A 27,880-nucleotide genomic window follows, 5' to 3' on the forward strand; every position below is an offset into this window, starting at 1 on the left:
TTTTGACAACGGGCCCAATGGCACACAACAGGGCCACCTCCATGTACTGTACATGTATAAATACATGTAACGGTCAAGCTAACTTCGGGGACCTGTTTCACAAAGCCTTTTTTCAATGACAAATGACAAAAATCAGTGACAAATCAGTTGATAACCAATCAGATGCAAGGATTTCAGTAGCTTATAACAAAAACTGTCATTTGTCACTGATGACGAGTTTTGTAAAACGTCCCCCAGCACTACGCCGAACTCGGCAATACGAGGTGATAAGGAGTCACACCTGGAAGTGGATACTACTCAAACCGACCAATGAAATAGCCATAAATTTCATATTTTATAGCATTTTACCCCCTAAAATTGTCAACCTAACCTTTCTAAGAATAGATTTTTACACATTTTATGTATTTCCATCAATCATCTGTTAGGGGCCAGAAGGGTGTAAACTTTGTGTAAAACAATTAGAGTTAATGCCCTTCTGGTTCTAATCAGATAAAACAATCTTGAATTTGACTGTTCTAAATACGTACTTCATGCACAAATATAGGCATGCGTTCGTGATCAATTCAGTTTTCTCGCACAATCTAGCCAAAATTCCTCCCAGTCCAAGTTGACCTAGGGACCAAGTTTGCCACGATCGGTGTACAATTTAGTGTGCTATGTGTCATTCTGATAGAGTGCCTTAACATGAGTTCAGAGCCAGAAGGGCGTTAACTCTGTGGTATAGTACATGAGCTACTGCCCTTGTGGCTCCAAACAGAGGTTTATGATCCCTGAGAGTCAAGCATGATGGTATGATCCAAAGAGCTGCTAACACCGCGATAAATCCTTAATGTGCAGAAAGATAATAAGTTGTCTGGTGTGAACACATCCACAGTTCCTACAGGTTCACATATGATTTGACATGGTATTGTTCACACCACCCAATCCTGGATGCTCTAAAATGATTCATTGATGTTCACACATGACCTAGCCTGGAAAAGGCTTGTTCATACTCTAGAATACAACATATAGATGTTATCGATGTGCTGTGTTCACCACTGACGTGGCCTTGTGCCGTTCTCACTCATTGCTTCAAAGTGACGAAACATGGCTAGGGGATGTTCACACATGATCTTACGAAGCCATGTGCTGTTCACACATGATATAACACCACTATGTGTTATTTACACATGAACTTACGAAGCCACATGCTGTTCACACATGACATAGCACCACTATGTGCTGTTCACACATGATCTTACGAAGCCACGTGCTGTTCACACATGACATAGCACCACTATGTGCTGTTCATACATGATGAAGCGAAGCCATGTGCTGTTCACACTCCTCCTGGCTAATGAAGAGCCGATCGCACGGTGTGCACTCAAAGCTGCTGAGATGCCCCAGATGTTTGGCTTTCATATGAATCAACAAACTCACTCTTGTCCTGTAGCCCATCCCACAGACCTTACACGCAACAATCTCATGGAAACGCGTTGATCTCCCCGCCCCTGCTTCGCCCGGTGGTGAGTTCGGAGGGTCATCTTGACCCCCTGCGGCAGGACTGGGAGTGGCGGTGGCGGCTATGGTATCTTTGGTTTTAGAGGGGGGCAGGAGGATGCCAGCTTGGAGGCACTTCTCGCCTCCTTTCTTGGATTTGTTCACACACAGACGGCAGAGGACGGCGGCGGCAGGGTTTTCTTGGTTTGCTGACTGACTGCCTTCAGTCAGTGGGTCGATGAACTCCTGACCACATGCGCTGCACACTCGGATTAGGAAGCGCCCTGTTCACACAAACAAAAATAAGATATTAGGAATCAAGATATACAGTCAAACCTGCCTTCATGGCTACCTGTCACTAGTAGTCAACCAATTTGCTCCCCTGAAGATAGAAATGCATATTAAAGAACCTGTCTAAAAGGGCCACCTGTCTACAATGGCCACTTTTTGTGTTTCCATTAAGTGGCCTTAACAGAGAGGTCTGACTCTATATGTTCAAGTTCGTTTATTTACACTTATCATTAAAAATACAAGAACATATACAATTAAATACGGAATAGTCACACATAAAATATCATACATTCAACAACAAAAAACAAAAAAACATAACATTATGGGAGTGAAGGGATGAGCTAAAATGGAGTATGGTCCTTATGCTAGAGCCCATCCCTCATTATAATATAAATAAAAGGCAAATTAAATGTTGTACGATTGGAAGCATGAAAAAATGAGGGAAAACAGGGGGGGGGGGTAACGAGCCTGGTGAGTTATAGCACGTAAGATTCAATTAAATACATTTTATATTTTTGTTTAAAAGTTTGAAGACTTTCGCAATTTTTTATATTTATTGGAATGGAATTCCAAATTTTTGGACCATCAAAAGATATTGATTTTTTCATTAAAGTTGTTTTAATTTGTGGTAGGTGGAAATTAGATGCATTTCTAGTTTCATAATCATGAAAAGTCAAATTAAAATTAAAATACTTTAGAAGTGCACATAGTAAAGATTCATTTCGACACAAGTACATAAAGACTGCAATATGATATTTACAGATATCAAATACATTAAGAAGCTTTAATTTATAAGATATAGGTTTCGAATGAGCTCTGTAGTGTGAATTTGAAATTACCCGATGCCGGATGGCTTTCTTTTGCATTTTGAGTACCCTATTCAGATTGGTTTGGCTTGTCATGGCCCATACTTCAGAACAGTAATATAAATGAGGAAGAATTAAAGTATTATATAAAATTCTTAAAACACATTTTGGTAAAAATCTAAGTTTGTTTAGGATGCCAGTATTTTTTGAGATTTTGAAAATGAAAATGAAAATGCTGAAGGTAAAATAAAGTTCATTTTAAACTGGTAGTCTTAATGTACAGGTTCTCTAGGCTCCAGACATGCTGCAATATGAAAAGCATAATGCGCTGATTACGGTTGCAAGAACTAAAGCCTGGGTCGTAATACCTAGACTTCTTTGATAGCAGATCGGGATGTTATATAATAATGTGATAATCAGCCTACCTTCTGATACATTCTTCTGTTTGTTGACAGCTTCGGAGCCTTGATCGCCAGAATCTAAAAAGATGGAAAGATGAAGGGTTCACGTCAGTAGTACCAAGGAACCAAAGTGCTAACATCATATTCGCTCGTTGTCTAGGTTACTCGTTCCAAACAACAGAGCCTGCCCACGAGGTTCACCGCAAAATCATTCAAGCAACATCCTGGAGCATGGAAAATTCAATGTTTGGGGCTGGTGTGATCACCATGCCATTGTTCAGCGCAAGATTGTTTTGAACCGGCAACCTTGACAATTGGCTAGTATGACGTCACACGACATAAACATTTTTTTTATTAAAAAAAAAAACTTTTATTGGATACATCTTGGACAGATAATATATGTAATAACCATTATGAGTTTCTATTTTGAATTGCTTTGGTACAATACAACTAACCTTAAAGCCCCACTGTACTACTTTTAGCTACTTGCTCCCTCTGTACAGAAAACTATGCCTAATTGGTGACCGTTGGTCCCCCATGATCCCCTTTTCTTATGTTAATTGAGAGCTGAGTTGATGATATAACCACCTGTCAGTGACCACGCTGTGTGGTCTAATCCCTCCTAGCCAAACTAGTACTGACGGGCTTTAACTGAACTTTGTTTCACTTACTGGTTGAAACCTTCACCATGTCCTTTTCCCTCCTTGGAGATTCCTTGGTTTGAGCACCTGAACTGTGTCTCCTCTTTTCACCCGAGCTTGTTCTAACCCTCTTCGGGGTGGCTTTAGTTCTCACTGTCTCATCCCCTCTTCCATCCACGTCCTCATCAAACTCCGCCCCATCCTCAAAGTCCAAATCAATCTTTTTATGTCGACTCCTCCTTGAGCGTCTGCTCCGACTCAGCTCATCGTCGTCATCTTCATCATCGGACGAGTTAGAATCGACTTCGATGTCGACCTCCTCGGACAAAGCCTCTCTCCATTTGGTTCTCGCCCGCTCCCGGACACGACTCCTGCCATCGTCACCGTGGTCGTGGTCGTCGCCTTCCTCGTCGTTGGAAGTGTCATCGGAATCACCGGAGTCGTCACTGGACTCGTCCTCCTTCCAATCCATCGCTTCTTTAGATTCATCGGTGCTTCCATCTCCGCCTTCCCCGTAGATGGAATACTTGATTGGTCGATGCTGCCTTTTCCTTCTTACGTAAGGAATGTTGCTGGGATCTGAAAGCAATGTAAAAATAAATTATATATCTATCTGTGAGATCTAATGTCTCTGTATGAGATCCTTCATATCCTATATGATGTTGTGTGTGTCCTGTATGACATACATTGTTATGTACATTAAATACTCCTATGCACAAGATAAAGGGTCACACAGACTAGGTAGCTACTATGCGAGCACCTTTGTATGTGAGGTCCTATCATGAGTACTGTATTATACAAGATCCTGTGTTTCCTAAATAAGGTCCTGTTCGTCTTTTATGAGATCATGTGTCCTATGATAGGTCGTAAGTGTCCTATACGAGTTCCAGTGTAATAAATGAGGTCCTATGTGTCTTATATGGTGTCTTATGTGGACTTACCCTGCACACTATCCCTGCACAAAATACAGAGCCACTCTGTTTCTGGCGGACTCTTCACGTCCACACAGCGGAAATGATACCACTCCACCGAGCAGTCTCTACCATCGCATGCTATCCTCTGGTATTATTAGATCCTGTGTTTCCCATATAAGGTCCTGTTTGTCTTATGTAAGGTCATGTGTCCTATACGAGTTCCAGTGTAATAAATAAGGTCCTATGTGTCCTATATGGTGTCTTATGTGGACTTACCTTGAACACTATCCCTGCACAAGATACAGAGCCACTCCGTCTCTGGTGGACTCTTCACGTCCACACAACGGAAATGATACCACTCCACCGAGCAGTCTCGACCATCACATGCTATCATCCGGTCCCAGGAGTTGGGCTGGCCACAGGGACATAGACCTGCTTCCTCTTGCTGCGGCTTCTTCATCCTCTTCCTCTTCAATTCTAGTTCTTTCTTCTTCCTTCGCTGTTCTTTCCTTCTCTCCTTCTTCTTTCTCAAGGTTTCAGCTGCTTCTGTTTAAAGAGAATGACTTTGGATTAGAGACTAACATTCTGGAAGAATCGGCATGAGGACATACTAAATGGAATTAAAATCAGGACTGAGGAGGCTAATATATGAATATCCTAATAGTCAAACTTGTCCATAAAGGCCACACGGAGGAAAAAGAAAAAGTGTCCCCTGTAGACAAGTGGCTTTTAAAGACAGGTTCTACAATACACATTCTTTTCTCAAAGCAGCTTAAATAATTTGCCACTATAGACAGGTGGTCTTTATAGAGAGGTGGCTACCAAGGCAGATTTGCCTGCATTCAAGTTGAATAGCCACATTTTGGTGCATAATGGTTGCTATGGTCAGCTTAACTAGATGTCCTATCAAGGACATCCTGGGAGAATAATATGAAAGGGCTTTTGGGCTTCTTAATTTTAGAGCAAACAATACAAAAACAATAGGAACTGGGGTGATTACATCCAAAGATAATGTTAAAAATGGAAAATTTCACCTTTTTTTTTTGAAATTCTTACTTTTTCAATTGGAATTTTTGATGATAGTTTGTCTTCGTCGACACCAAAGGTAGGATCACATGAAAGGGGCTTCTGTCAAGATTGCCATCTTACCTTTTGAGCAAAAAGGACAGAACCACTCATCCTTTGGCACCTTAGTGACCCCTACACATGTAAAGTGGTACCACTCTATCTCACACTGTGGGTTGTCGCAAGCTATCATCGCATCGTAGGCGTTGGCACGGCCGCAAGGACACACCCCCAGTCGGCTGGACTTGTCCACGACGTTGAAGAAGCAGCCTTGTTCTGCAGCTGTGAGGGGAGACAAGAGAATGGCACATGGTGACAAGGAAGGTAATAAATTGTCTACAGTCCTATATCCTATCGGTTCCGTTTTCCATTGGCCCAATATCCTACCGATCCCGAGTCCTATTGATCCTTACGTCCCATTGCACGTCTGCCCTTGATTTATCTCATATTGATCTTATGCATCATTTGTCTTATGTCCAACTGGTGCTTTGTCCCATTAGCCTTAGTTCTAGTTGGTTTTGTGCCTCATTTTGCTACCATTTAATTTATATACTATTGGCTTTATGTCCCCAATGACGTTATTGTCTATGACCCATTGGTTCTATGTCCATGTCCAATGTTCTACTAGCTTAATGTCTGATTGATATAATGCTCCAATGATCTTATGTTCGACTGATCATATGCCCCTATGCCAAACTGATTGTAAATTCCTTTGGTCCTATTTTCCATCGACCTTATATCCAATCAGTCCAGTCTTAAATCCAATTTGTCTTCAATTGCTACATCCCATTGGTCCTATGCCCTACAAGTCAGCTATATCCTATCATCACCAAAACCTGGAGGCCAGGTTCACTCAGAGCATTTTAAGAGTTAAGCCCTCCTTATAGGAAGAGACCATCAAAGGTGGAGGGGGGGGGGGACCTAAAAGGGTAGGACTACAGGATATACACTATAGAAGTGGTCATGGTGCCCAGCGGAAATACACCGTCTCAAGCTTTGCCTGGTGACATAGCTGATAGAGATGCATATTTTACACTTCCACAAGGATACTTTTTGGTACCTTAACTGTTCTTCTTAATATATACTTTGGCTCCAGTACAAATCAAGGAAAAGTCAATTCCATCTCCCTCCTTGGCCAACCAAAAAAGAAAAACGCATGCCTTAAATTTACAATATTGAAGCCACAAGGCTGATCTAAATATCTGCAAAAGGGGATCCATTAGGATATCGTTATCCTGTGCAAATATACACCACCCTAAATTCATTTTCTATTTTGTAATAACTATTATCAAGTGGTAATTTAGTAAAAGAAATGGTGTGTATCAATACTTGTGTAAAGTGACAAAGTTCACAATATTGGTTAGATGTACACGAATGTGACCATGCATGACTTTGCGAGTCTTGTGCAACAATCAAATATACACTCAAGGCAATACAAAATACTTTGAAGGAGAAAAATAATTTGAATTGTACTTATTTATATATTTAAAGGAAATGAAATTGATGACATCATTAAGCAGAGAAAGAAAGACTATTTCAGAAACCAACTTATAGTCTAGAAATAAGATTCAGATAGTAAGCTAAAAACATAGTGCGATGTGTTAAACAAACATGTAGACATAAACAAACTAATAAAAAGGACACGAAATAATTTTCAACAAGAAAATATTACTCATTTCTATGTAACATTCAAGATACTAAAATGGAAATGGGAAGCTTTGAAGCAAAAAATATGAAAGTCTGAAAAACAAAGCATGAATTATTAAAAAATTAAATTAAAAACATTTTGGCAAATTCTAAGGTGATTATTAAACTAAGGATATATCAAGAAAAATAATGGCTTAATCAATTTTGTTGGTATAGTTCTACAAAATGCATTTCCCTATGATTATTAAACAGGCACAAATAGTGGAAGAAAGGTTACAATGTCTGATACTGACATACAGGTACATTGAAACTGTACATGTATTTAGGAAATGTATGCATTGCTTTTGATACTACATGTATTTAGGAATAAGGTCTATTTTGGGAGACTAAATTTAAAATGATAAATGCTACCACTGTTCAACACAAATCACAGAAGCCATTGATACAAAGTGCTTATTTTTCTTCTTCTTTTTTTTCTTTAAACTGAGAATTCTCAGAGATGTATTTGATTCAAGATTCTGGCCCCTCCAAAAGTCATTGAATGAACTAAGGATAGACGCTTCATCTTCAAGGGATCAACATTAGATCCAGAATCTTTGTTATGCCTCAGTCACACCTTTGCTGCATATTTATGGCAGGCTGTTTCAACATTTATTCCTATTTCCGGATATCAAGAAATTGAATTCTTGATATTAAGAAATCAAATTCTTGATATCAAGAATTACCTTTGCTTTACAACAGAAAATCACTTCTTGATATCATGAATTCATTTCTTGATATCAAGAAGTAGGAATAAATGTTAAAACGGCTTGCCATAAATACGCAGTAATACCCAAGCCAAGTACGCAAAGGTGTGACCAAGGCATTACAGGGATGAAATATGCATACAGGTCTATTGGGAACCCACCTGAGAAAGAATTCCTACGGGCCTGAACAGAACGCTTTTCTTGGCTTCCTTCTGTAAATAACACAATTGAAGGTTTTGCATCATTATTCAAGTCATTTTTTGCTTACTTTTTATCAGCAAATTGCTTTGTGCTTCATCACTAAGTATTGAAATGTAGCCACTTTGGAAGGTAAATGAATGAATGCAAAACAGTTTTACTTTAAATTTTGTTACTGAGTCTGTTTAGTTATTTGAAGCTGCATGGAGGTATTCTAAACTCTATGGGTGGTATTCTTGTAAGCGGACTAACTTTAGTCCATGGTTTAATCCACCGACTAAGTATGGAATGCTAAGTGTCCATATGAATATGTTTATGAATAATTTAATCTGTCACTAAATTAAAATAAAATGTAATAACATAAATAAAAAACAACAATATAACTATGATATCACTATGTTATCATGGGAATTTAGGGACATATCAAATTATTCAAAAAAATATATTCATATGGAGACTTGGCATTCCATACTTAGTCGGTAGATTAAACCACGGACTAAAGTTAGTCCGCTTTCGAGAATACCACCCAATGACTTCTGCCATCTAGATCTAAATTCGTCTAAACATGCAATATATGGACAGAGGTCAGGGAAGGGGGAGGGAGAGTCGAAGAGAGGGAAATAAAGGATGCTGGGACTGAAGGGAGGGGGGGGGGGGAGGCATGAAAGCAAAAAAGTGAAGGATATACAATAATATGGGGTACACAGAAAGAGGGGAGAGGGGAGAGGGGAGAGAGGGGAGAGGAGAGAGAGAGGGGAGAGATGACAGAAGAGACGGGGATGAAAATAAGAGTGAGAGATGAAATAAGAAAGATATTGGAAAATGAGAGAAAGCAAAGAGAGAGGAAAAAGAAAAAGAGGTAAGGATACAGACAAAAAAGGGAGAGGGAGAGTTTCAATATTGCTGAGTGACTACAATAAATAGAGCACATTTATATTTATGTCTCTGTTTGTATCTCTAGACGTTGACTTATTGACCTCTACTCATTATACAAATGTAATTATACTGCCCAATATTTTAGTCTTCAATGTACATATAAGTACTACATAGAAAGCCTCTAGTACCATCATTGAAAAAAATGTGCTTCTAAATAGTTGAAAACTATTCCACTTCGGTGGTAAGCGCTTTATAAGCACCGTTTTTATTACTACTATTTTTTAAATGGGCTAACATATTACAAGATCTTAACCAAAAAGAAACGTCAAAGACTCTATAGTTTGTTCTAATTTTAATTTCCCCCAATGACCTTTGACCCGAACTAAGACCTGAACCTGACACTCAGAAAACAAATTATCCCCCCAAAAAAAATGTTTTCACTACACCCCACAACATACAGATGAAGACACACACACTCACACACACACACACACACACGGACAAATTGTACAGGGAGAGAGAAAAACATCTTGTTATAACCAAGTGAAGGAGACATAAACCGTACATGTGTAGTCATAACAGCTCTGTAAACTGAGATAAGAAGCTAGAATAGAAGTGAAACCATTATGAAGAGAGATCCTTAGATTCAAATTACTACATTCACTCTCAAAATACAAGAACTTATCACCATGTCTGAATCTAAAATACTTATCTGTTTCTTTCACACAGAGAGTGAGAACGCATAGGGTATTTATGGTGTGCAGCTACATTTTGATAACCTTAACATTTCTTGAACTAACACAGAGATAGTGAATACATTTGTATGGTATTTTTGCGCACAGCTGACTTGTCATCTCCACTTGCATGCGACATATGTGAACGACCCATCGGGTGGTATTCTCGAAAACTTTAGTCCATGGTTTAATCCACCGACTAAGTATGGAATGCCAAGTGTCCATATGAATATATTTTAGAATAACTTGATATGTCCCTAAATTACCTTGATAACATAATTATATCATAGTCATATTGTTGTTTATTTATTATGTTATTACATTTTATTTTAATTTAGTGACAGATTAAATTATTCAAAAACATATTCATATGGACAGTTGGCATTCCATACTTAGTTGGTGGATTAAACCATGGACTACAGTTAGTCCGCTTTCGAGAATACCACCCATTATGACTGCAGTATATAAATGCTTGAAGTATCAAAACAGCTCATTTCATGAATTAAAGGGGGAAATCAATGTAAAAGAATTGAACTAAACTGCACTAATTACCGGCACGATAGAGGTCTTCATTAGTTTTGTTGATTCGCACAACGGCATCAATCTTCTCACATTTGATCTTGAGAAGTGTTGAACATGGGCTAGAGGGTGCTTTCCTCTTCAAGGAAGACAAAACTAAAAAAAAAGATTCAATCAGAAAAAGTATAGGTTTATTAATCTGGAAACAATGCACAGAAATATCTGTAGATAAATCTGGAATGTGTATCGAGCAGCCCAAAAGTTGATATACAGTCAAATCTGTCTACAGCGACTGCCCAAGGGAAACAAAAATGTGCTTGTTGTAGACAGGTGGTCTTTGTAGACATCTTCCTCTAGTACATGTTTCAATGAGAAACCATTTTCAAGGGAAACAAAAATTGTGCGTGCTGTAGACAGGTGGTCACTAAAGCAGGTTTGACTGGGTACTACTAACTCAGTTAAACCCAACCATGGGTCTTGGATCACTTTAACAAAGGGAAATTAAACCTCATATCAACTTTCGTTGTAAAACCTTTTTTGAGCGAAAGCCTGAATCTAGCGTCGGATTCAAGTTTGAGGGGAATACGGGCCATAGGATCTATCAAATATACCATTCTGTGCAACAGGTAAAAAATAATTCTACATCAAACTAGATGAGAACGGAAGTAATTGTACTTTGGTAGTTAATCACTTATGAAAATACCATTAAAAACAAAATACCTTTTAATGATGTAACACAGTACACAAACCATCAACATTAATGATATTTGTCCCTTAAATTCTCCTGACTTAAGCTCTCACCTTCTTTCGTATCTTCTTTTATTTCCACTTCCGATTCGACGACTTCAACTTGCGAGTCTGTCTCATCTTGGGAGGTGGTAATCAGAGTCTCACCAACATCTATCTCCTCTTCATCCCCTCCCGCTTTGGCTTCATCATCCGTAGCAACGGCAAGTGAGGGTTTCGTGGTTGCTTCTGAGGAGTCCTCTAGGGAGGTTAATGTACTGCTGAGGTCTTTCGTAACTGGTGTCTCTGAGGATATCTCTGAAGGTCTGCATCCATGAGGTTCTTCTGGTTTCTGGAGAGGTTCTCCCGATTTTTGAGAGGGGTGTTCCAGTTTCTCGGGGGGCTGATCTGCTTTCTGAAGCGGCTGCTCTGTTTTTCCACATGGCTGTTCTGGCTGCTTCGCAGGAGACGAGACAGGGGCAACACGCTTGTCGATCGGCGGGGTGAGAATCTGGGACGTCTTCATGATCCGAAAGGTCGGCGATGAGAACGGACTTACACCTAGCGGTTTCGATGGTTGGGCAGCCACTTGCTTCACAAACACCTGCACACGTTGCATTGGAAGCTGTCCGGGTAGCCCCTTAGGCACAACTCTGGACACAGTTTGGGACACGGGTTGGACCACCACTGGCTCGTTTGGCGGGGTAGGGGGCAACATTGTGACAAGGCTTGAATGAGTTGGCGTACGCCGCCCATCCTGCGGGGTGTTAAGAATCTGTAAGACATTTGATGCGCCAGAGCTCTGTTGAGGGTGGACACCCTTGTTCGCAGAAGTTTGCACTCCCGGCTGTAGGGTAGCTACTTGTGCATGTAGGGTTGTACCTTGGGAACCTGCAGTGGTTCCTCCACTAGTCACAACACTGGGTAAAAGTCTCCTTTCCTTGGTCACCCCTGGCTTCTTCAAAGACACAGCTAATGCGATAAGCGGAGAGCTCCGCCCCTCCTTGAGTTTGTCCTTCTTGTCCTCACAGTGACCTTGTTGAGCGACGGGTGTGTTCTTGCCCCTCTGCTCTGTGAGCACAGATGCTTTCTTATCAGCCTTTCTGCTATGTAACACCTTGTGTCTCTTGTGAGATGACTTCTCCTTTTTGGGTGGCAAGGTCGGCTCTGGAGATGGAACGAAGCTGATTTCTGAACAAAGAGAGAACAAAGTTTAATCAGAAAACCTGGGGCCGTATTCAATTCACTAATAGGTACATGAAACTACCTTGGTTAAATAGAATGAAACAACCAAATAAGCATATGAATAAATGAATAAACAAACAAATAGATTATTAATAAGGAAATACACACTTAACTAAATAAAATAACTACATGTCGAGGGTTCAGTTACACAAAGACGTATAACTCCATATTTCGCCAAAATGAGTATTTGATATCAAAATGTTCAGAACAATGTGGGCTTTCCAGGAAACACAAAGACTTAAATCCATCCAATTGCAGTCAATGGCTAGTGAAACATAGACTTAACTCCTTAAGGCCCAAGCGGACCTCTATCTTTAAACCACTTTTTCTCAAAATAGTCCAAATGGAGTTACGTCTTTGTGTCACTGACCCCCGGATGTAATACTATCATACTACTCTCAGACGGCCGTGCAATTGTATCATTACTTTAGCTTGGCTACCCTGACAAGACACTCATTCCTACCAGATGCTCAATTTTTTTTCACCTGGAAGCAAAGTGGCAATAGTAGATAAGATTAATGTCCTAAACTGAAATGATTATGAGCAGGGAATAATTTTCCTCAAATTTTTTGATTAGCAATTTCAGCTGATGGATAAATATTTCAAATGAAATTCTGTACATTTCTATGGAAGAAAACTGCTACACAAAAGATATTTTGTATAGCAGTCCAGGGGCGGATCTAGCTTTTTGCTAAGGGGGGGGTTGACCAAAATAATGACGATGCGGAGCATCGTCCACGAGCCGCGAAGCGGCGAGCCGATTTTTTTTGGGGGGTGTTTATTTGAACCCCGTAAGTGATGTTTTCCTGGCATCTATTAACACAATGGAGACCATAAAAAGCTGTAAAAAAAGATGCGAGACTGGATTGCCGCAACTTCTTTGCCCTGTTTGCTTCCATATTGCTTGTCACTACACTCAGACCAGACTGATAAAAAAGTGAGCAACTTGAACAAGTAATCCAGGAAATGAGCAGCCCAGCTCAGCGTGCGTTGCCAGGTTAAATCTTCACAAAATCCCCACCCAAACGACACTTAAAATATCCCCAAAGTTGCCAAATTTTGACAGAAAATCCCCAAATTCGTTTTTCATAAAACTCAATATTATTTTCATTCCCAAATATTTATTTTTCATCCCCAAAGACTTCAACAATCCCCCAATTTTTTTTTTTTTTTAATGTGGGGATTTTGGGGATGAGAATCGGCAACGCTGGCCTAGCTTGTCACTTCGGCGGTGGCCCATGTCCTCAAAAAAGCTGATGGGGGGGGGGGGGAAAGGGACTCTGTGACATTTGTTCGCCCAACCCCCCCTCCCCCCAAAAAGAAATAATAATAATAATAATAATAATAATAATAATAATAATAATAATAATAAATGAAATAAATACATAGAAATAGAATAAAATAAAATTACAAGTTTAAAAAAAAAGATAAGATTTAAAAAAATGGTCCCCGGATTTTTTTTTTTTGGGGGGGGGGGTTGCAACCCCCCCAACCCCCCCTCTAGATCCGCTTCTGCAGTCATGCAAAAATGCATAGCAAATTGCAAGGCGATACCAGGAAAATTATTCCCTGATGAGATCGAGATTTATTACATTGTACATGTGACTGGGGGAAAAAATGACATACTATCGTTAATGGCTGTATATCATTGTTGCCTGTGCTACATACATGTACCAACAACAAAATCAGTGAAGAAAGAAAGTTACCTGGAAATGAAACTAAATACAGCAAAACAAAAAGAAAGAAGGACGCTTGATTACCTGGCAGTTCATCTTCATCATCTTCTTCTTGTATTTTCTCTTCTCTAAATATAACCTCCTTGAAGGCAAAGCTGAAATGTTCATCTGGGGAAAATAAACAAAAAACTTGTCAAGTACCATACACTGTACCCTAGCTGCTAATTTTGCATTTTATTGGCTCCCATGAGAAACATACAATATTTTGTGAGGCAAACTATTAGATTTGTCCATAATTGAGCAGGGCTTGCCTTTTCTCGAGGTTTTAGTTAAAAATCAAAATAGTTAAAAAACGAAATTGCGAAAAAATATATTGAAGAAACTGGACTTCAATTGAAAAGAAAAAGTTACAGATGGGCACAAAATTACTACTAAAGAATAAATAAATCAATAAAAATGGAGTGAGAGACAAACAACAGTGCAGGTATCAAATCAAAGAATCACATCGGCTGGAAATTCATGAAGAAGATTTATCGTAAAACATGATTGAAACTTACTCCTTTTGCGTATGTACATCACTTTAAAGCTTGGTATTTTGTCCAACGAATAAGCGATATACATACGATTATTAGAGTCAAGAATTCAAAGTTTGAACCTAGTTGAATGTGATTCAATTCCAAATTCTCCTTCGCGCTTTTGGGCCACTAAGGCTAACATCGAAATAAATTGAACAAAGAAGAAATTAGACACGTTCACACATAGCAGTACAGAGTCTCCTTTTACTCATTTATAGAGACATCTATGGATGATCTTTTCATCCACACTTCTACGAAAGAATTGTATATAATCTTGAAAGTTTCTAAATTGGCATTGCCTGTGAAATTTATGAACACTACCCTTTTTTTTAAGGGGGGGGGGGAGGGAGGGGATAAATTTTGACATTTTCTTTAACATTGGTTCATTTAATACATATTTCTATTTTCTCAACTATGGAGAAGTGATAATAAAAATAGCTGATGCCAATTTGAGGTGGTAAGACCGATTTATTTAGATGTTAAAAAAACAACTCTGAACTACTATGGGTTACAGAAATAAAATGTGAAGGATTAAAGATCACATACGTGGAAAACAATTATATGTCACGTCTTGGCCCAACTTCACGGAAACATCAGGCCAGGAATGGCGTATTCTTTTCCGCGTTCTCACTGCAGTCCCATCTATGCATAAATGTGTAAGTGAAAGAGATGAACATAGAAGAAAAAAATCACACAGATGATTTAAGGAGATGAGTTAGCGACCACGAGTGTTAAGAACGTAAACTGTACATAAGAATAAGAGTGGTGTAGCATGTCACACACAAAAACAAAGACAAACCTCCATCAATGAATTAATTAATAGCTCAAATCAAATAGTTTCCTTTCATCACTTGATTAAATTCTTTACATGAATACATCTACCAAGTTGGATGTTCCTCTACCATTAAATCTTTGACAGTAGTTGGATAAAATGCACTTCCATTTCAGTTAGGAGCATTTTTAAAAGAACCATATCAAGTCTTAAAGTGCTTTTTTTTTGGGTAGAAATTTGTGTTTGGTCTTACCTTACAAGCAATGGCCACGATGTCCCCTTACACAGACAGACGTCATTGATTGTAAGTTATGACCAATCAAATTGTACCAATCACCCAAAAGTCTCTTACTGTGTATGTTTAGCAGTTCCATGTCAGCGTAATACATTCAAAATATGAGCTTGAATATTGCGTCTCTAATGAGATTTTGCAAGTTTAAAGCCCCACTGCACTACTTACAGCTACTTGCGCTCTCTATATAACAAACAGTGCCTAATCGGTGACCATCGGTCCTCCGTGATCCTCTTTTTCTTATGTTAAGTGATAGCTGATTTGATGAGAAAACCACCTGTCCAGTGACATTGCAAGGTGGTCTAATCCCTCCCGTAAACTAGTACAGATGGCCTTTAAGTCAAATAACACTGCACTTTCCAAACGATTTTCTTCTTGAATCATAAAATTCTTTTCCCCCCTCAAAATTGTCATTTGGCGAGTTAACCAAGTATCAAATTCTCCCATCATGTTTAGTTTAGGATGTGTCGTTCATGTCCCATTCACTGTCTCCTTCCCCACCAATTACTCATGTGGACGGGCTGAAAGAGCCAATTCTTTATTCTCCCAAACTCCCTACCTTATTAAAAAGATAGGTATATCTAGGAAATGTAGAATATTTACCCCCCAAAATCACGAAATTAAAAACAGCACTTATTGCTACCACTGCTGTAATGTATATTCAACTGCACCATCTTTCCGGTTCCTGTACCCAAGCATCATCAGTTGGTGATGCACTGTGGGTCATGACTGTTGAAATATCAAGATATTGTGAGCAGCAGATGGCAGTATATATAGATGTGAAGTACTGTCACTAGAATAACCTGCCTTTAAGAATTACAATGTTAAACTTCAGCAGCTGGATAAAATAATTTCCTTACTTGTGTGGACCACACTAGGAATGACACTGGAGTCCGACTGTGGAGTTTTGTGTGGAAGATTTGAAGCGCCGTTTCCTGGAATGTCTCCTGTAAAGTATTAACAAATTAAAAATCAATTATTTGTGAAAAATAATTTCTCTCTCTCTTTCTTTTAACAGTAGGGAAGCAAGGGTAGGAGTGCCATGATAAATTTAAGTGGACTCCTATGGTAGCTAGCATATGACAAACTATTTCTTGTATGGTAGTTGAGACAAGACAAGGTGAGATACACAAAAAAGGGGGGAAAAGAGAGAAAAAGAGCAAGGAATATCTTGAAACCATGTATACAGAACAAAGCCATAACAATGCAGCCACGGAGTTAGAAAATATTCGGCCTCCTGACAAGGCATGAACTAGCCAACTGCACAGGAGAACACCCCACCCAGCTCAAGTGTCCATTGAGAGGGAACAACAAACCAACATGTATGGTAGCTGAGAAAAGACAAACAACCTTGTATGGTAGCTGAGACAAGACAAACCAACCTGTTGGACTTGATCTTGCACGTGAATGGTCCTCTGTACTGCTTTCTTGGCTGGACTGGTCAACTAATACAAAAAATAAACAAAACAAAAAATATGAATGAGAAATACCATCAACAACAGTCTCAATATAATTACAATGTCCAGAATTGGAGATACAAATAATATACTGGCACACACTACATGACTCTCCTGTGATCCTATTTTTGTAGAAAGGGTAGTTACATGTACCTGTAGTCCTGTACAGGTCTGTATATTAGATATGGAAATCTAAACAAGCATTATCCTCCTGATTTAGGTTCTAAATAATAAGAAAATTACCGCTACAATTCAATGCATTTAACTCTTCTAGTCAGAGTAAAAGATGGAACAGGGGCCTGTTTCATCTATAACAAATGCTAAATTTCGATGACAAGTTTGCTCTCAGCCAATCACATGCCATGATTTCAGTAGCTTATAACAGTAGCTTGTAACTTGTCATTGATATCAAGTTTTATGAAACAGGGCCCAGTTTCAAATCGTAGACAATCACCCTGCTTACCGGTATCTGATTAACTTTATATTATTTTTCTGCTTTTATACAAATAAACTTATTACAAAGGTTAGATTGCCAGCATTCTTTATATTTCATAATAATATATTGCATTGTTGCAAAATACTTTAAAAAAAGTTAACATATCTGCACAAAAACAGAGAAAAAAAAGAAAGGGTATCTGGGTAAATATTGCAAGAAAATTGGGAAATGCTTTAAACAAGCACTATGAACATGACAGACAATGAAAGCCGACAAAATATACAGTTCCTCAGGTAGACAAAGGGACATCCCTTCACTGCTATTATGTAAAAATGTGTAGAACAGGTGTCACATGCATATTCACCTGGTCTACACATCTATATTATTAATACGCAAAATCGCCGCGGGGGGTCTAAAACGGGGCAAAACGGTTCCTCAAAAACGTCTTTCCCCGACCCCGCTCGCCTCCACCGTGGCGCGGGAACGGTGGCACAATTCCACGAGGCCTGTCTCCCGTAACCCGCGTGCCACCTCGACCCCGCGATCGACGTCAATGCAGTTAAACGCGGTTTCGGGGTTTCGGGGAGGACGGGCGGACGAAAGCACGGCGGGCGTCGTGGATTGCAAGGAGGCGACGAACCCGCGAGAGCGAGTTGACAAGGCGTGCTCCCGCCCTTTGTCTAATTATCAAAGAGAGACGAAGAGACACATAATAGACGAGAATCCACTCGCATCAACGGGTGTAGCAAATCTCATCGTAAAACGGTGGGGCGTACCCCGAGTTAGACCTCATACTATAGGATATGCTTTGTAGCGTGTCAGAGAAATACACATTAACCGATGACTCACCCGGTTGATGAGATGTAGTAAATCTACGCTCTGACGGGCTGGGCTTACCCGTGTTATGGATCTTGCTATAGGGTATGCTTTGTACGCCAGACGGCCTATGCCTGTACGTGTATGCGATGATTTTACGCTCATGTCACACGCACAGTCGGTTTGCGACTTTCATTCTATGATTGCCGTGATTTGTGATTTGTATATAGTTAACGTGAATTAGAGGTATATAGCAGGGCTAACTTTGTGATTATCCCGTCCATGTTTACTGAATTGTGATAATCATTCTTCAAAGTAAAGTTTTCACAAGGAATCCATCGTAACTTACAGTTCAGTTGCAAGCTGGCTGTCTTGAGGCTCGAGTCCACACATGCACGGACAGCGCATTGCGCCACATGCACTGCTGCCGTGCACTGTCGGAACTGTGACTGTGTGTGAGCTGAGCTGGGCTACATAGAGTAGACTCGACATTCGATAACACTTTGAAATTGCTCTTATTGCCCTGATTTCAATATAGTTTCGTGATTATAGAGGTATGAAACCTGAGCTTAGATTGTGATTATTCTGGCCATGTATAGTTGTATGCTGAATGTCGATAATCAATTGTCAAAGTAAAGTTTTCACAAGAAAATCAGACGGTCCCGGGTCGTTTAAAAACATAACCTAGCTCATTAGCTGAATACTAGAATACTAGAATACTATAGAATACTTTACTCAGTGATACACAGTTCTTGCATCAAATCAATGCTTTCAAACGGGTATGACGGTCGCCATTCATGGTCAAACAGGGGATATTATAAAAATCGTCTATACCCTATATAAAAATAATCACATATTATTTTTGATTGCACATAACCTCATAGGCCTCTTTCTATTTACCCCCCCCCCTCCCCCCTCCCCTCCTAGAATCCCGTGGATTTTCCACGGGTCCTGCTAGTTTTTACATAATAGCAGTGAAGGGATGTTCCTTTGTCTACCTGAGGAACTGTATATTTAGTCCGCTTTCATTGTCTGTCATGTTCATAGTGAAGATCGGGAGCCACATACAGTATCTGGAAAAGGTCCATAAATTTTTTAGGGAACTGGGAGCCGTTTTTTCCAGGACCCATTTCCAAAACTATTGAAAAAATGTATTCTTTTATTATTTGTTAACCATTACCTTTTATTTATTCATTAGTCTAACAGTACCCTACACTCAGTACTAGTTTGTGTTACAATTCAATAAGGATGTATTTATTCAACGTAGATCAACAACAGTCTCAATACAATTGCAATGTCCAGAATTTGAAATACAAATAACATCTCTACCGGTATATCAGTCGATGGTTTAGTCTCTGTAGTCTATTAATCTTATCCCCTTCTCTAGTTGAGAAACTGCACTTACATGTACATCATGAAGTTCTAGGGGCGTTACCACTTGGGAATGAGTAATCTTAACATGCTTTGATTGGTCAATAGTTTAAAGGTAATACAAAGTTTTGGGAAATTTTGAAAATTGGGTAGATAGTGAATCTTTACAATTTTGATATATTTGGATGCCCCTGTGGATGTTTTATAAGCACTAAAAAAATTAACCCCTAAAATACTTCTGTTTTCGAGAAAAATTGAATATAAAAATTTACCAGTGCTCCCGGTAAATTTTGATAAATTTCAAATAGCGCACATGGCCGTGCAATGGTAGCTGCGACCATGAAAATCTCAGAATATGTAGTTGGGATATATAATTTCCAAACGGGAATAGCTAATCGGTCAATTTCAGTCAAGAAACATTGTTTCATAGCAATTAATATCTTGACCTTGAGATGGAGCTATACAACATAAAGAGTTTATTATTTATAATTTCATAACTTCAGACTCGATTTCAACCGCGACAACGATCAATGTATATTATAGGAACGCATATGCTTCCAATATGTTAATTTGAACCAAATTCATGACCCCATACCAAAACTTTGTAATACCTTTAACTGTTTACCAGGATTGGTATGGTATAGGGGGTGTGGTGATGCTCAGTGCAAGCGACTGGGGTTTGGGCCTATGAGTCATAGTTCTTGGAATGTGATTCCTTGAAGTTAGCTCTCTGGGGTGGTCATTAATGGTCAATATTTAGAATCAAAGACAGTAGGGTCAGTGTCTAGGAATATTGGTTTAAAAATCTCTGGAGCCTGGTTACGGAAAAGCTCGGTTCTAAACATTCCCCCTTTTTTTATTGCCAAGATTCATTATGAATAATAAGTAAAAATGGGCAAAAAACATCGAGGCAAATATTAATGCAAAATTTAGCATCGATACAAAAATACACAACTTTCAAATACATACCCAGCTGCTTTTAAGCATAAGCCAAGACTTGAATATGTTACTTTACAACAATAACATCACAATTTCTTCCATTTTTGAAACAAGCATGGAAAATGCCATCCCATACTCCATGCAAGTATACACATTACACATACTGTACTCTATCTAATGAACTTGGATCACAGCTAAAATAAAAAATGCAATTTCGTAATGGTCACGCATGACAAATCATGTTAAATGTAAATAATGTACTGGTATACACTTTTAAACTACACATGCAGCATTATCTCCTCTCTACATATCTTTTCATGTGCAGGCAAATATATGTACTGAATGACTCCGTATACGGTAAACACAATCTCAACTATTTTCAAAAAATCAACTCAAGGGCATTTTCAATACAAAAAATGTATGTCCAGTAAGCCAGTTCACGTTGCAGTCTGAGCATGGGCAGATAAAGGTCATTGAAGAACAAGGTTTAAAATACATGGAGACGAAATACTCATGAAAGTTATGTAACATTATTCATTCATGCACATTCAGTGCGCTCCATGGTACACAGGTGGAAGTATTCTTTAAAAAGGGGGAACAAAGGCTATAGCCCCTCTTCATGTTTTGAAGATCTGTGGATATTCTGGGTCACACTATGAATATGACTGACAAAGAAAGCGGACAAAATATACAGTTCCTCAGGTAGACAAAGGAACACCTCTTCACTGCTATTATGTAAAAATGTGTAGAACAGGTGTCACATGCATATTCACCTTTTTAAATAATAGCAGTGAAGGGATGTTCCTTCGTCTACCTGGGGAACTGTATATTTTGTCCGCTTTCATTGTCCGTCATGTTCATAGTGTCATTGCAGTATTAGGTGTCACTCGTGAACTGGTCTATTGAAATCATGTTTGATTTACGTAAGACATCCTTATCATGTTCACATATAATTCAGTATGTGATGCTTGAGGCTACTGATAGTACCTCAGGATGATTTTTTGAAAGCAGATGCTATCATGTTCTGTGTACATACATGTACTTGGTAGTAACAACACTGACATTATAAGCCACTTGAGGGAACAATTCAAAGGAAATTTTTTAGTATGATGGGGAGAATAATATGGGGGAGAGGAGAATAATATGGGGAAGAGGAGATGGCTGTAATGAAATGAAAGCAGGATAACGAGTGAGATTAGGCTAATTAGCACATCATGTACATGTACATGTACATTCTTCTCTATCTTGTAACGGTACATGTACAGTGAATACCGGACTACCGGTAACTTCATTATTTAATATTCATACCCTTGCAGACTTGATAGTTTTGTGTTTTACTTAACTCAAGAATGAAAGGTGGACTGATGGAATTAGGGAATTTGTTGAATACTTCAGGGAGGCCTTTCACAAAACTTGACATCAGTGACAAATGACAGTCAATATGTAGTTGATAATAATGATTCCTACACACGGTGTACCACAATGTGCTATCCTAGGTCCTCTACTGTTTTTTAATTTACATTAATGATCTTACACATTCAGCTGCACCTCGCAGTTAAATTAAAGGCCTTGCCGCGTGTTTTTTTTTAACACAGACCTGGCTTGCTGTTTTTTTATTTATTTTTTAAAAGGGCGAAAAAGAGGGGTGCAGTTAATACACGAGGGCGGTTTAAACAACATTAATTACGGTACTTGTACCTGCACTATACAATGAATCTTCATATGACGTTTCTTTGTACAATTTTCATACAAATTTTCTTCATTTTGAACAGACCATATATGTTAGCCCCATGTCAATTACACCAGCTTTATTTCTCTTTCTAATGAACATACATGTACATGTAAATTATCTAAATGTGAACCATGTTTCTTGCAAAATTTAATGACCCTCCTAACATGTGGTTAGGACCATGATCTAAACCAAGCATGTAAAAAAAAATATCTGTACAGACATGCATGGCAGAACTTTGCAACCAGCTCCCCTTTTCAAGGATTCTGGTTTAACCTTTCCCCATACCAGGGGTCACATTATTGCTTTGAGCTACCTAGAATGACCCAAACTTACTAGCTACACCATAAAAACTGAAATGTTACATCACCATTTTAAAGGGCCGAGGAGTGATCACTTTTTAAAAATTATGGTAGAGTAACACTTAGAACATGCTGGATCCAACATTATTAAGGTTAAATCCTGGGCTGCGTCTCACGAAACCGTCATAAGTATAAGTTGAGCGACATCCCATTGAAATGTGTATATTAAGTTTAACACGCATTTCAATGGGATGTCGCTCAACTTGTACTTATGACGGTTTCATGAGACGCAGCCAAGCATGTTAAAAGTATCAATCAGATGTTTTTTTTAAAGAGTGGTTACTCCTCAGCCCTTTTAAATGGTGATTTAACATTTCAGTTTTTAGAGTGTATGTTGTTCGCAAAGTCCTGTAGTTTCAAACTACTAAATGACAATCCAACCTTTGTAATATTCTCATTTGCATGAAAGCAGCAAAATAAGAGATAAAGAATGGCACAAAGTTTGAAATAAACCAGACCAAAAATAAGAGACATTTTTTATATATGAGATAATGTTTGCAATATACTCATTTGCTTGAAAGCAGCATATTAAGAGGTGCAGAATGGAGAAAGTTTGAAATTAACCGGACCAATATATATTGAATAAGAGAGTTACAAATATTTGAAATATGAGATCCCATACATGTACTCATTGCGAATCTCAAATTGGCAATTTGGTTAGTGGTTAATGGACAACTCTTCCGTTTGTCATGTACAAAAATATTATTCATTTTTGTAGTCCTTTGTTGAATACTTTGAGATGTAAGCTTTAATATGTCACTTTCTCAACACTCATAAATCGGGGAAAATAAAAATAATTTACATACTTGTAAAATTCACAAAACTTAGTATTAGGGTATGAATGATTTAGTTGTTATGTGTGTGCCTACATGTAATTATACCTTGACAAGGGATTGTTGAACTCCCTGGCAGTTCAGAATTTTCTCAAGATCTAAATAAATTAGCTTTTCCTCCTTACAGTATTTTCCGCTCCTAATAACAATGTTTACATCTAAAAATTATAAATGTTTATTGTTAAATTACCAATTTGACAAAAAATGCCAATTTGTACACAAACATAGCAATAACATGTTTAACACTCGATTGTCAATTGAGAGACTGGGGGTGTGAGGGAAGGGATCGCTTTAACAAGTACGCCAGAATGCATACAGTGTGTTTACTATAAAGCATCTTTTCCGTTCACATAAATACATTCCCCTTTTGCAGCACAAACCAATGCAAGTCGCGTGCGTAACAGAGTGTCTGGAGTCAGTGAGACTATGCCGGGCAGCCCAGTGCACTTTGATCAAACAAACGAGGTACCAATATCTGAGTGTTGGAACATTCACGGAGAAAGCTACATGTAGTATCTTTATTCAAAATATGGATGTCTGCCGGGGCATCTCTGCTGCATGTGGCCCCTGGGGCAGGTTTAAAAGGAGTCCAAAAATGTGTTTGATCAAACGAACAGGGTACCGTGCATTTTGGGGCCCCCATATGCAGCAGAGGGGCTCCGGCAGCAACTATATAAATTAAGATACACTATGTTCTAATACTCAGATATATACGTACCTCATTTGTTTGATCATAAATCCATTGTTCCCTTGCCCCTTTGCTATCCAAATGACACTTTTTGAACAATGCACTTGAGCAAAGTCTACAGGACGCAGTAACCCACCTCAAAATGCAGCTGCACAACTTTGCCAATAAATAGAGAGCCAGAGGAAGGGGCAGGGGGAAGTAAGGGAAAAACCACGAAAAAGCCCCTATGTGTAACCTACTCGTACTGTTTGTCTCTGCTTTATATGATAAAGAAGCATGCTCCGCTTTAAAAAACTTCATCAATTATGCCCAGGGTAAAAAATATTTAAAGAATTTTTGGGGCTACTTTTCAAGCTTGATTGCATGAAAATAACACTATTTAATTTGTTTGCGTTGAACTCTATGCACATTTTGGGGGGCACTTTTCTGTCTTTCGGGGGCTATTTTGGGCATTTCGGGTGCAAATTCGCCCTGAGCCCCCGCATATTTTGTCTATGCCACAGTGATTGTTTTTATGCAGATTACTGTCTTGAGTCTGAATGAGGTTTACTGTAATTATGCACATGCTAATGATGGGTACATACAATCTAAATATCATCATCTATTAAGGCCAGCACTCAATACACGATATGACTGCAATCCAATTCTCAACAAAAATGGCAATTATATTAGTTATAGAAAATCTAAACAATGGACGTTTTGCCGATTTAGGTTGTAAATTATGATTAAGAATACAACCAAAATGTTGGTGCCTTTTAAGCCTTCTAGTCAGTATAGGTATTAGAAAGTAGACAATCGTACTACTGATCTGACGTCATTACGATTCTGAGCCGATTTAGCTTTTCCTCTTTGAAGGAAGCTTGAAATCCCCTAAAATTTAAATTTGATTAATCCCAAGACTATTCAGATCCTCGATCAGGAAGATTTTACAAGTTTGAATGTCCATGTCAAATGCTACTGCTTTTTTCCATAACAGGATTGCAGTTGGATCGTGTAGTGTATGCTGGGCCTTTGGCAGGATTACATCACAGGCAAGCTGACATCGGGGTTAGCATCAGGATGGCAATTTAATAGCCAAACTTACCATCATTTCTCTCAGGTACAACCTGCTCGGCATGTTTCTCACAAATGCCTAATTTCAAGAAAAAGTGTTGTCATAAAGGGTGCATTCACACTACCAAGCCTCTTGTCAGAATTGATAGGTGCATCATAGAACACGACAATTCTTCATTTGAAAGGGAAAACTTGTTCAACACGATTCCAATTCTCATCTGTAAAATACATATGTCTACGACTGCAATTAATGATTTAGGCTGTGGTAACGTTGTTAACAAATTATTTTCTGTTCGATTGAACTCTTTGTAAATTTTTATCATATAAAAGTGCAATTTTCTTAGAGAATTAAAATTTTTTTTTTTTTTTACTAAAGCCTTTTTTTTTTACAGTTTACCAAAAAATAAATGATAATTAACAAAAAATGACAAAAATATGAGCTTGATTTTGAGTCTTACCTAGTAGGTCCCCCCAATCAGTCAGGTCTTGTAAACTTTCACAGATAACAGGACGGACATCAGGGCTAGCTCCTTCCGATGCTGATGAAGATTCCATCCCAATCCAACTCAATCATGCCCTTTGGCTTTGGCTAGAAAACAGTACAGTGTTATAAAAAATATAAAAAAACTAGATTAAAAAAAGATTAATGTGATATAATATCAATATGACTAGCTGACAAATCTGAACTATGACAATGAAAAATAGGGGTGAGAAGGAGAAGAACAACAACAACAAGAAAAAGAAGAAACAGAAAAGGAACAAGAACAAGAAGAAGAAAAAACAAGAACAAGAAGAGGAACAAAACAAAAAAAACTTGGCGTCAGTTCAGAACTGTGACCATACTTTGAACTTGCGACTCTGGCGTCGGTATGTACATGTACTTGTATTGTGCAGCCGTTTGCGTAACTCCAGGGAGCTCCGACGCTGACGCCAAAGTTGCTTACTGAAGACACGCGCGCGCCCACACCTCACCATCGTCAGTACGGTACACAATTGTATTGTGCTGCAGTTTCCTGTGAAACCAGTGAATAGGAAGTCTTCGATTTTAGGAATAATACCCCGAAAAAGATAAGAAAATTGACACGAAACAGGTAACAAACATATCGACTTATAAATCATGACCTTTATTTTGACATTTGATGAATATTTACTTCATTTAGGGTATTTTTTAGTAGGGTATCTCCAAGCGGGAGTTACTGGGTTAAAGTTTGGCTAGACTTCTGAACTAACACCGCTAGGTTTACCAGTAAGGGGCGCTGGTCCGAGAATGAGGATCGTCCTCATAAACGTGGACAAAATGCGTCCTCATAAACAAGGATCGTCTGCATTTTCGCGGACATTTTTTTTTTATTGGCGCTCTGCAGGTTTTGGGTTACCGAACCGCTCGCTGGCAATGCTAAAAATGGATTCCCCAGGGGAAAATAACCCTAGGGCCTAGTTGTTGACCGTCTACTTTTGTGGGTTGTCTGTCTTCCCAAGGATTTATTGCTCATAATGTGAAGGTCTCTGTACAAAGTCTACGTAAAATGCATCAAGAAAATCATCCCGGAATCCTTTTTTTGCATCGCCACTGTGCCGATCAAAAATATGAAACGTCTGCCTTGTTTTTGAAGACGATCCTTATAATTCTCGGACCAGCGCCCCTACTGTTTACTAGGTAATATTAATATCACATTTTGTGTTACATGTATCACCTAGCTCTTAGGCCAGGACAGGAACCAAGCCTAGGCCGATTCAATATCAAGTAGCAGTCTTCCGACCTAACCCTAGCGTATCTGTTGCTTTACCACGAGCCCGAGCCTGGCCTGCTGAGCCGAGCTGTGACTCTGCCTCTGGGGCGCGGGCCACATGCATGGGCCATGGCCATGTATTGGAAGCTTCATTTCCTCGCGTTTGGTTCACTCGCTTCACCTTTATTAAACCGTAATTTCCGAAGCCACACAAACAAAATCGAAGACACAAAGTACTCATAAAACTTGAGATTTATTTGAATGTTAATAATAATCTTACCATTTATCAATACTAGTCTGGAATCTGGATGAGATACGAGGATCTCCGATCTCTGATCTTCTGTTCACCATGGTTGGTACTTGCGCTATACGTACATGCACGCTATGCGCAATTTTTATGCTGCACCTGCGATGTGTGTTCAGTTGGATCGTTACAGTACCGTACGTCGCTTTGTGTGTACTTCTTCCCGGATCCTTGCAATCATCTGAACACGCACAAGTACTCGCATTGTTTGTCTCGCGGGCACTAGAGGGCGGTGATCACAATGGCATTTGCCTCGAATTGAAAAGAAACATATCTAACTTTGATGATTATATTCTCTTTTTATTTTGTAATTACAAATGTCGGAAAGTCATTTGTAGGTCTAGATTTTAATGCAACCCTTTCAGTTTTATTCAAATGTCAGAATTTCATTAAAAGGTCTGGATAATGTACATGCGTATTCTTTTTCGATGTTAATGTTCCGTTTGTGAGGAGATTGATACTGTCAAAACATTCATTTCGGGCTGGTGAGCAATTTATTCCCCATAATATTAATTGAACATTTTTCGGATGCCTCTAACAGGTTAATACCTAATTATTA

The 27,880-nt window shown here is 38.8% G+C and overlaps 1 protein-coding gene across 4 annotated transcripts; it reads right to left on the reverse strand.

Annotated features, from left to right (window-relative positions):
• Positions 1-116: 116 nt before the first annotated feature.
• Positions 117-27,492, reverse strand: LOC115921070. 4 transcript variants are annotated; one of them, XM_030978119.1, is made up of 15 exons: positions 27,298-27,488; positions 25,746-25,876; positions 25,319-25,366; positions 16,986-17,048; positions 16,464-16,550; positions 15,086-15,181; positions 14,049-14,132; positions 11,119-12,234; positions 10,351-10,473; positions 8,152-8,202; positions 5,682-5,879; positions 4,809-5,078; positions 3,649-4,197; positions 3,002-3,055; positions 118-1,763 (listed from the first exon to the last, which is right to left on the reverse strand). In XM_030978119.1, the coding sequence occupies exons 2-15, from the start codon at positions 25,840-25,842 to the stop codon at positions 1,288-1,290; spliced, it is 3,312 nt and encodes a 1,103-aa protein (XP_030833979.1). In that variant the 5' UTR covers positions 25,843-25,876; positions 27,298-27,488; the 3' UTR covers positions 118-1,287. The 4 variants fall into 4 exon arrangements, with proteins under 4 accessions (XP_030833982.1, XP_030833979.1, XP_030833981.1 ...); XM_030978122.1 differs by lacking the exon at positions 15,086-15,181 and having other exon boundaries at positions 117-1,763; positions 27,298-27,492; XM_030978121.1 differs by lacking the exon at positions 8,152-8,202 and having other exon boundaries at positions 27,298-27,487.
• Between the last annotated feature and the right edge of the window lie 388 nt (positions 27,493-27,880).

This window comes from Strongylocentrotus purpuratus, unplaced genomic scaffold (genome assembly GCF_000002235.5).
Source record: "Strongylocentrotus purpuratus isolate Spur 01 unplaced genomic scaffold, Spur_5.0 spur5_scaffold_1, whole genome shotgun sequence".
Lineage (NCBI taxonomy): Eukaryota > Metazoa > Echinodermata > Echinoidea > Camarodonta > Strongylocentrotidae > Strongylocentrotus > Strongylocentrotus purpuratus.

Bases quoted from the DNA above. Each gene is read 5' to 3' on its own strand.
- LOC115921070 (XM_030978119.1), bottom strand. From the start codon at position 25,842: ATGGAATCTTCATCAGCATCGGAAGGAGCTAGCCCTGATGTCCGTCCT. The intron at 25,367-25,745 runs GTAAGACTCAAA...TCTTGAAATTAG, and splicing joins TGATTGGGGGGACCTACTAG to GCATTTGTGAGAAACATGCC. The intron at 5,880-8,151 runs GTGGGTTCCCAA...CTCCCCTCACAG, and splicing joins CCGTAGGAATTCTTTCTCAG to CTGCAGAACAAGGCTGCTTC.